The sequence below is a fragment of the Tachyglossus aculeatus genome, chromosome 21 (assembly GCF_015852505.1).
Source record: "Tachyglossus aculeatus isolate mTacAcu1 chromosome 21, mTacAcu1.pri, whole genome shotgun sequence".
Lineage (NCBI taxonomy): Eukaryota > Metazoa > Chordata > Mammalia > Monotremata > Tachyglossidae > Tachyglossus > Tachyglossus aculeatus.
The window spans coordinates 76,649,583-76,659,778 of NC_052086.1; the positions used below are offsets into that span (position 1 = coordinate 76,649,583).

At 46.5% G+C, this 10,196-nt stretch overlaps 1 protein-coding gene across 1 annotated transcript; it reads left to right on the top strand.

Moving 5' to 3' along the window:
• The first annotated feature begins 201 nt into the window (after positions 1 to 201).
• Positions 202 to 9,115, top strand: RMI2 (RecQ mediated genome instability 2). The gene is made up of 2 exons (XM_038762944.1): positions 202 to 472; positions 8,072 to 9,115. The coding sequence occupies exons 1-2, from the start codon at positions 202 to 204 to the stop codon at positions 8,218 to 8,220; spliced, it is 420 nt and encodes a 139-aa protein (XP_038618872.1). The 3' UTR covers positions 8,221 to 9,115.
• Positions 9,116 to 10,196: the final 1,081 nt, after the last annotated feature.

The window sequence follows — 10,196 nt, forward strand, 5'->3', positions numbered from 1 at the left end:
ATTGACTGATATGCGCACGCGCACAGGAGAGCGGAGGGACGCATGCGCCCTAGCGCCGCCCTCCGGCCCCCTAAGCCCCGCCTCCCGGCCCCGTCCATTGGCGGGCTGTCAGGGCGCTCCTGATTGGTGGGCCGGTCCGGGCGGCGCCGCCAATTGGCCGTCCGGCCCGTCCGTCCGGGCGGCCCCCGCGGCGGGCTGGAAATGGCGGGCGTCGCCTCAGGCGGCGAGCGGGCGTCCCCGCCGCTGAAGATGGCGGCGGCCCAGCTGGGGCGGCGGCGGCGGCGGCGGGGCGTCGTCGTCCCGGGGGTGTCCGGGGGCCGGGCCCCGCCGGACCCGAGCGTGGTGTGGATGCAGGGCACCGTGGTGGCGGTGGACGCGGGGGCGCGACGGGCCCTGCTGCGCGACGACACGGGCACCTTCACCGTGAGGGGCCTGGACCACGTGCCTCACGGAAAGACCCAACTGGCCGCAGGTACCAGCCCCCCCCCCCCCCCCCAGGAAGTGCTTATGTTTGTACATATTTTTTACTCTATTCATTTTATTTGTACCTATCTGTTCTATTTATTTTATTTTGTTAGTATGTTTGGTTTGGTTCTCTGTCTCCCCCTTTGAGCTCACTGTCTCATATTTTTACTCTATTTATTTATTTTATTTGTACCTATCTGTTCTATTTATTTTATTTTGTTAGTATGTTTGGTTTGGTTCTCTGTCTCCCCCTTTGAGCTCACTGTCTCATATTTTTTACTCTATTTATTTTATTTGTACCTATCTGTTCTATTTATTTTATTTTGTTAGTATGTTTGGTTTGGTTCTCTGTCTCCCCCTTTGAGCTCACTGTCTCATATTTTTACTCTATTTATTTATTTTATTTGTACCTATCTGTTCTATTTATTTTATTTTGTTAGTATGTTTGGTTTGGTTCTCTGTCTCCCCCTTTGAGGTCACTGTCTCATATTTTTTACTCTATTTATTTATTTTATTTGTACCTATCTGTTCTATTTATTTTATTTTGTTAGTATGTTTGGTTTGGTTCTCTGTCTCCCCCTTTGAGCCCATTGTCTCATATTTTTTACTCTATTTATTTATTTTATTTGTACCTATCTGTTCTATTTATTTTATTTTGTTAGTGTGTTTGGTTTTGTTCTCTGTCTCCCCCCTTTTAGACTGCGAGCCCACCGTCGGGTAGGGACTGTCTCTATTTGTTGCCACTTTGTACTTCCCAAGCGCTTAGTACAGTGCTCTGCACACAGTAAGCGCTCAATAAATACGATTGATGATGATGATGTCCCCTCAGAAAGCCTGCTCAACGGCCCCCCTCACCAGAAGTGCCCCGTGTCCCCTCAGCCTCTTCATCCAGCCCTAACCCTGGGCACAGCACTCTACTACTACTGACGCTATTTGTTAATAATAATAATAGCCTTTTTTAAGCGCTTACTATGTGCAAAGCACCGTTCTAAGCACTGGGGTGGATACACGGTAATCACGTTGTCCCACGTGGGGCTCGCATTCATTCATTCAATAGTATTTATTGAGCGCTTACTGTGTGCAGAGCACTGAACTAAGCGCTTGGGAAGTACAAGCAGTCTTCACCCCCATTTTACAGATGAGGTCACTGAGGCCCAGAGAAGTGAATAAATAAATGATGGTATTTAAGTGCTTACTATGTACAAAGCACTGTTCTAAGCACTGGGGAGGTTACAAGGCGATCAGGTTGTCCCACGGGGGGCTCACAGTCTTCATCCCCATTTTACAGATGAGGTCACTGAGGCCCAGAGAAGTGAGTAAATACATGATGGCATTTGTTAAGTGCTTACTATGTGCAAAGCACTGTTCTAAGCACTTAGGGGGGGGGATACAAGGTGATCACGTTGTCATACGTCGGGCTCACAGTCTTCATCCCCATTTTACAGCTGAGGGAACTGAGGCCCAGAGAAGTGAATAAATAGATGATGGCACTTAAGTGCTTACTATGTGCAAAGCACTGTTCTAAGCACTGGGGAGGTTACAAGGTGATCAGGTTGTCCCACGGGGGGCTCACAGTCTTCACCCCCATTTTCCAGATGAGGGAACTGAGGCCCAGTGAAGTGACTGGCCCGAAGTCACCCAGCTGGCAAGTGGCGGAGCCGGGATTCGAACCCTACTACGTGCCAGACACTGTTCTAAGCGCTGGGGTGGGTGCAAAGTTTGCCCCATGTGGGGCTCACAGCCTTAATCCCCATTTTACAGGTGAGGTGAAGTGGCTTGCCCAAAGTCACACTGCTGACAAGTGGTGGAGTCGGGATTAGAACCCATGACCTCTTACTCCCAAACCCAGGCTCTTGCCACTAAGCCAAGCTGCTTCTCTACTACTACTACTAATGATGGTATTTGTTAAGCGCTTACTATGTGCCAAACACTGTTCCAAGCGCTGGGGTGGATACAAAGTTTGCCCCATGTGGGGCTCATAGCCTTAACCCCCATTTTACAGGTGAGGTGAAGTGACTTGCCCAAAGTCACACTGCTGACAAGTGGTGGAGCCGGGATTAGAACCCATGACCTCTGACTCCCAAGCCCGGGCTCTTGCCACTAAGCCAAGCTGCTTCTCTACTGCTACTACTACTACTACTAGTACTACTAATGATGGTATTTGTTAAGCGCTTACTATGTGCCAAGCACTGGTGTAGATGCAAAGTTATCAGGTTGCCCCATGTGGGGCTCACAGCCCTAATCCCCATTTTACAGATGAGGTGAAGTGAAGTGACTTGCCCAAAGTCACACTGCTGACAAGTCGTGGAGCCAGGATTAGAACCCATGACCTCTGACTCCCAAGCACGGGCTCTTGCCACTAAGCCAAGCTGCTTCTCTACTGCTACTACTAATGATGGTATTTGTTAAACGCTTACTATGTGCCAAACACTGTTCTAAGCGCTGGGGTGGATACAAAGTTTGCCCCATGTGGGGCTCACAGCCTTAATCCCCATTTTACAGATGAGGTAACTGAGGCACAGTGAAGTTAAGTGACTTGCCCAAAGTCACACTGCTGACAAGTGGTGGAGTCGGGATTAGAACCCATGACCCCTGACTCCCAAGCCCGGGCTCTTGCCACCATGCCAAGCTGCTTCTCAACTACTACTACTAATAGTAATGTTGGCATTTGTTAAGCGCTTACTATGTGCCCTAGAGTCACACAGTTGACAAGTGGCAGAGCCGGGATTAGAACCTATGACCTCTGACTCCCAAGCCCATCCTCTTGCTACTAAACCAAGCTGCTTCTCTACTACTAATAATAATAATGATGGTGTTTGTTAAGCGCTTACTGTGTGCCAAGCACTGTTCTAAGTGCTGGGGTAGATCCAAGGTCATCAGGTTGTCCCAAGTCTCGCAGTCTTCATCCCCATTTTACAGATGAGGGAACTGAGGCACAGAGAAGTGAAGTGATTGGCCCAAGGTCACACAGCTAACAAGTGGCAGAGTTGGGATTAGAACCCACAACCTCTGACTCCCAAACCTGGGCTCTTTCCACTAAGCCACGCAGTTTCACACTTGGAAAAGTACACCACAACAACAAACGGCCTCATTCCTTGCCCACAACGAGCTCACAGTCGAGAGCGGGGAGACTGACATCAGTACAGATAAATAATTGGGCAAGTCACTTCACTTCTCTGGGCCTCAGTTCCCTCATCTGTAAAATGGGGATGAAGATTGTGAGCCCCACCTGGGACAACCTGATGACCTTGGATCTACCCCAGTGCTTAGAACAGTGCTTGGCACATAGTGCTTAACAAATAGCATTATTGCTGTTATTGTCATTAACAAAATGACAGATATGTACAAAAGTGCTGTGGGGCTGCGGGTGGGCAGAAGAGCAAAGGGAGCAAGTCAGGGTGACACAGAAGGGAGTGGGAGATGAAGAAAAGTGGATCTTAATAATCATAATGATGATGGTGTTTGATAAGCACTTAATATATGTCAGGCACTGTAATAATAATAATAATAATGGTATTTGTTAAGTACTTACTATGTGCCAAGCACTGTTCTAAGCCATGGAGTAGATACAAGGTCCCACGTGGGCTCAGTCTTAATCCCCATTTTCCAGATGGGGTAACTGAGGCACAGAAAAATTAAGTGACTTGCCCCAAGTCACACAGCAGACAAGTGGCGAAGCTGGGATCAGAACCCGCGGCCCGTGCTTTTTTCCTCTAAACCACGCTGCTTCTCAGCGCTCTACTAAGCACCGGGCTGGATACAAGCAAATCGGGTTGGACACAGTCCCTGTCCCACATGGGGCTCACAGTCTCAATCCCCATTTTGCAGATGAGGTAACTGAGGCCCAGAGAAGTGAAGTGACTTGCCCAAGTTCATGCAGCAGACAGGTGGCAGACCCGGGATTAGAACCAGAAGCTGGGCACTGGGGACCGGCTGGGGCCGAATTGGAAATTGTCCAGCCTTAACTGGGAGCGTGGAGGGGGATTGTCCTTTGGGCCTATAGTCCAGGTATCCTTCGCCAGAGTTGCCCCTGGGCACTTCCAGGCCTGAATCAGGAAGGCTGGGCTAGTTCTAGAATTCCTCTAGACTATAAGCTCACTGTGCGCAGGGAACATGTCTACTCTGTTGTACTGTACTCTCCCAAGTGCTTAGGACAGTGCTTTGCACACAGAAGCTGCGAGGCTTAGTGGATAGAGCTCGGGCCTTGGGAGTCAGAAAGCCCTAGGTTCTAATCATGGCTCTGCCACGTTTCTGCTGTATGATCTTGAGTGGGTCACTTAACTTCTCTGGGCCTCAGTTATGTCATCTGTAAAATGGGGATTGTAAGACTGTGAGCCCTGTGTGGGACAGGGGATGTGCCCAACCCGATTAAGTTGTAGCTACCCCAGTGCTTAGAACAGTTCTTGGCACATAATAATCACTTATCAATACCATTATAATTATTACTAGGAAGCCCTCAATAAAAAGAATTGGTTACTGAAGGCACATCTCCAAGAGGCCTTCCCTGACTAGGCCCTCATTCTTTCACAAGGCCCTGATTTCCTCTTCTCCCATTCGTTCGTTCATTCAATTGTATTTATTGAGCGCTTACTGTGTGCAGAGCACTGTACTAAGCGCTTGAGAAGTACAAGTTGGCAACATATAGAGACGGTCCCTACCCAGCAGCGGCTCACAGTCTAGAAGGGGGAGACAGACAACAAAACAAAACATATTAACAAAATAAAATAAATAGAATAACTATGTACAAATAAAATAGAGTAATAAGTACGTACAAACATATATATATACAGGTGCTGTGGGGAGGGGATAGAGGTAAGGCGGGGGGATGGGGAGCGGGAGGAGGGAGAGGAAGGAGGGGACTTAGTCTGGGAAGGCCTCCTGGAGGAGGTGAGCTCTCAGTAGGGCTTTGAAGGGAGGAAGAGAGCTAGCTTGGTGGATGTGCGGAGGGAGGGCATTCATTCAATCGTATTTATTGAGCGCTTACTGTTGCAGAGCACTGTACTAAGCACTTGGGAAGCACAAGTTGGCAACATCTAGAGATGGTCCCTACCCAACAACGGGCTCACAGTCTAGAAGGGGGAGACAGACAACAAAACAAAACATGTGGTCAGGTGTCAAGTCATCAGAATAAATAGAAGTAAAGCTAGATGCACATCATTAACAAAATAAATAGAATAGTAAATATGTACAAGTAAAATAAATAGAGTAATAAATCCGTACAAATATATATACAGGTGCTGTGGGGAGGGGAAGGAGGTAGGGCCGGGGGGATGAGGAGGGGGAGGGGAAAAAGGGGGCTCAGTCTGGGAAGGCCTCCTGGAGGAGGTGAGCTCTCAGTAGGGCTTTGAAGGGAGGAAGAGAGCTAGCTTGGTGGATGTGCGGAGGGACGGCATTCCAGGCCAGGGGGAGGATGTGGGCCGGGATCACTCCCTTATGCGTAGCACTCACCTTGGATTTGCTCCCTTTATTCACCCCTCCTTCAGCCCCACAATAAATACATTCATAATGTATTTACATTAACGTCTCTAGACTGTAAGCTTGTTGTGGGCAGGGAGCAACTCTACTGGTGTTATTATTGTATTGTACTCTCCAAGTGCTTAATACAGTGCTCTGCACACAGTGAGCACACTATAAATACGATTGATTCTTCCTATTCAGGCATCTTGAAGCAATCCTCTCGCTCTTTGCACCTTTTTTGTCCCAAATTTTGGAAGTAACCAGCCTTGTCTCCTTTCTTTGATGAGTTCCATTGGGTCTCTAGGGCTTAGTGACTTTTATCTTTTTGGTAAGGCCATCCCCACTGCATAGTTCTCCCTGAAGAATTTATGATTGGTTCCTTTGGTCAAAGCACTGAGGAGAGGAGTGAGAAATTGAGGCTGAAAGTTGGAGGGAGTAGGGTAAACCTGGCTCATCTTTGAGGAATTTTCAGTTTTTTCTTCTTTTTTTTTTTAACCCAATCGAGTGTGATTTAAACAGACCAAGTTTTGCTTTCAAGGACAGGCACTTCCTCGGGGGGGATCAGAGATGTCATTAGATCATTAAAATAGCAGATTGAGGAGTCAAAGAAACCAGGGAGGCTAAACTACGGTCACCTTGTGGAAAAATTATGGGCATAGGAGTCAGAGGACCAAGGTTCCAATCCCAGCTCTGCCACTTGTCTGCTCTGTGACCTTAGGCAAGTCACTTCTCTGGGCCTCAGTTTCCTCATCTGGAAAATGGGAATTTTAATACCTGTGTTCCCCCATCCTCAGACTATGATTATCACTGTGGAACAGGGACTGTGTCCAACATGTTGATCTGGTTTCTACCACAGTGCTTGTGGCGTTATCATTTTTTATGATGTACAATTATTACGGCCCTCACATATTTTAGTCTGCCAAGTGGTGGTGTGTGATTAAGTGGATATTGGCATGGTGTCATTTTAGTGCCTTTTGATCCAGTGATTTGCCTCCTAGGTTTTTTGGTAACTCCAGGGAGAAATCAAATTTACCCCATGTGCAGATCAGTTAGAATGTGCTGAGGGTCTTCATCGACCATTCTGTTCTTGGCTTATAATGGGTTTTGGGACTTTTTGCTTTAATGGTATTTGTAGTACTCAGATATTTGCTGGGATACATACAAGCTAATCAGGTTGGACACAATCCACATCCCACACATCCCACAGAGAAGCAGCGTGGCTCAGTGGAAAGAGCCCGGGCTTTGGAGTCAGAGGTCAGGGGTTCAAATCCTGGCTCCGCCAATTGTCAGCTGTGTGATTTTGGGCAAGTCACTTAACTTCTCTGTGCCTCAGTTCCCTCATCTGTAAAATGGAGGTTAAGACTGTGAGCCCCACATGGGACAACCTGATCACCTTGTATCCCCCAGCGCTTAGAACAGTGCTTTGCACATAGTAAGCGCTTAACAAATACCATCATTATTATTATTATTACGGGGGATCACAGTCTTAATCTCCATTTTGCAGATGAGGTAACTGAGGCACAGAGAAGTGATATGACTTGCCCATGGTCACACAGCAGACGTGGCAGAACTGGGATTAGAACCCAGGCCCTTCCAACTACCAGGCCTGTGCTCCATTGACTAGGCCACACTGCTTCTCGGCATACTTCAGACAAAGCCATGAATTATCTTCTCTCCTATCATTCCTATAGGTGTTATGTGCTTTGTGTCTCTGATTCATACATAGTTTGTGCATAGGGACTTGGTTATGATATGATTTTATTATTTTTAGCAAACACATATGTGCCAGGTATTCTTGTTGATGACAAAAACTGATTATGTCATTTATCTGCAGTCTACTCAATTATGAATGGACTTTTGTCCATTCCACCTAGCCTGGCAAACTCAATCTTTAGTACTGTTTCAAGTTATGGGCAGGGAATGTGTCTGCTAGCTCTGTTGTACTCTCCCAAGTGCTTAGTACTATGCTGTGCACGTAGTCAGTGCTCAGTAAATGCCACTGATTGACTACTGAGTGGCAGGTACTTCACCTCTGGTCTTGGCAAGCCTGGCACAGCAGAGCCACACATTTTGAAGAATGGGATCCTTCTTATTTGCTTGTACATTTTCTTTTTCCAGTTGAGTAAAACGGCGTGTTTCTCTCTTTCAGGGATGTACATAATGGTAATGGGAGTGGTTGAATCCTGTTGTCCTGAGCCCTGTCTTCAGGCAGTGAAGATGACAGATCTGTCTGGTAATCCTCTGCACAAGAGCATGTGGGGACTGGAAGTTGAAGATTTACACAACAGTATTCCCTAGATGAATTTTAATTTGCGCTTGCGGGAATTGGCTTTCAGCACTTCTTGGGCCTCACGGGACTGTTTGTGCCTGTTAAGTTCTCAAGAGCCCGCGTTCATTGGCTTAAGCGATCGAATGATTGCTTTCTAAATGGCCTCCACAATGAGGATAAGGATTTAGGACTTTTAAAATGCTGAAGATATTTCATTTTATTCAGCTTCAACACAAGCCTTCATTCCTTTTTGCCAGTGTACTGTTGGCTGATGAAAACCAGATGTTGTTTTCTGTTTGTGTTTTTTTTCTCTTTTGTAAGAAAGCACACACAACCCCGTATTGCATTTTCCAAATACGGCAAGTGATCTTTTTTTGTTTGTTTGTTTTTCTGTGACCCCATTATAGGATGCAGTATTTGAATCTGTCATTGGCCATGGTGATTAGTATGGTTTTGGGCATGAAAACAGACTTTATGTGAGAAAGAAATGACATCACAGCCCCATTTGTTCTCCAGTGATGACTTCCATATCCAGTCTGCAAGGCAAATGATACTTTTTGTAAAGGCAGCCGCTAAACAGCTAAGTGAAAAAGACAGCTCCGTTATATTTCAGTCTCATCATGGTCCAGGACCACTTTACCCTGGGATAGAGGATAGGCTGCATCCACTTACACCCTCAGAGAAACTGTTCAAATTGATCCGTGGGTGTCTGTTTTTTGTGGCTTGTTTTTCTTCAGCCTGCAAACTCAGCATTTGCACAACTTTCTGCAAGTTCTTGAGGCTCTGGCATTCTTAAGAGCCTAATGTGTTTTATTAGCTGTGGAAAGTATACATCGGGAGTGGTTGGAAGAGACAGTGTCTTAATTGTGATTTCAGATTTGTTTGGAATTTTCCAATCTTTGAATAAATTCTTCCTGATATTCACCAGTTGCCTCTGTTGATATTTAGTGCGTTCAACCCAGCACAACTGAACGGGCTCCCCATCAGTATCTATTGTCTTGGGCTGTGAGGTACAGACACACCACCTTCTCATCTAGGGGCAGCATGGCCTAGTGGATAGAGCACAGGCCCGGGAGTCAGAGGGATCTGGGCTCTAAACCTGGCTCTGCCACGTGTCTGCTGTGTGACCTTGGGTAAGTCATTTCACTTCTTTGGGCCTCTGTTACCTCATCTAGAAAATAGGGATTAAGACTGTGAGCCCTATGTGGGACAGGGATCGTATCCAACCTGATTAGCTGGTATCTACCCCAGCACTTAGAACAGTGCTTATCCCGTAGTAAGCACTTAACAAATACCATTATTATTATTATTGCTGTTGTCATTGTTGTTATTGTTATTATCCGGAGCCCCCCCGGGGCAGAAAGGGAGGCAGTATGAAAATTGGGAGAAGAAAGGCCTCAAATTGCTAATAGGTCAGCCTCCGTTTTGTGGGGTTTTTTCAGCCCTGATTAGAAATTCTCAGATCTTGTCAATCAGTGGTATTTAATGAGTGCTTATTGGATGCAGAGCACTGCACTAAGCATTTGTCAGGCACCAGGGGATAAGAAACTGGGAATGCAGGCTCAGGAAGCTGTGGGGACCATCATCCCCTGAAGTGGACACTTAGGGTAATCAAAAGCCTCTTTGATCTGAAAGAGCTTGTTTGGCAAAGCTCTGAGGACATTAGAGATTCATCTGTTCTTATTAAATGGATTTAATTGACCTGACAATGTTACACGGCAAGTGATGGAATTCAGGAAAAAAGTATGCTTAAAAATGTGTCTAAGATCTTTCTGGGCCACTAAACCTGAATGCTGACCTTTCCTCCAAAGCCTTTGTATGTTATTTGACCTGCTGTAGTAGATTTGATTATTTGGGGACAGGGGCCCTTTTAAAGTGGATTTTTCTTTCCCCACTTGGCATCTACCCTCTAGAGCCTGCCTTGGGATTTTTTATTAGCCCATTTGTTGTGGGCAGGGAATGTGTCTACCGACTCTATTGTCTTGTACTCTTCCAACTGCTTAGT

Excerpts from the sequence above, each read along its gene's own strand:
- RMI2 (XM_038762944.1), top strand. The coding sequence starts at position 202 with ATGGCGGGCGTCGCCTCAGGCGGCGAGCGGGCGTCCCCGCCGCTGAAG. Across the intron at positions 473-8,071 it reads AAAGACCCAACTGGCCGCAG|GGATGTACATAATGGTAATG; the intron begins GTACCAGCCCCC and ends TCTCTCTTTCAG.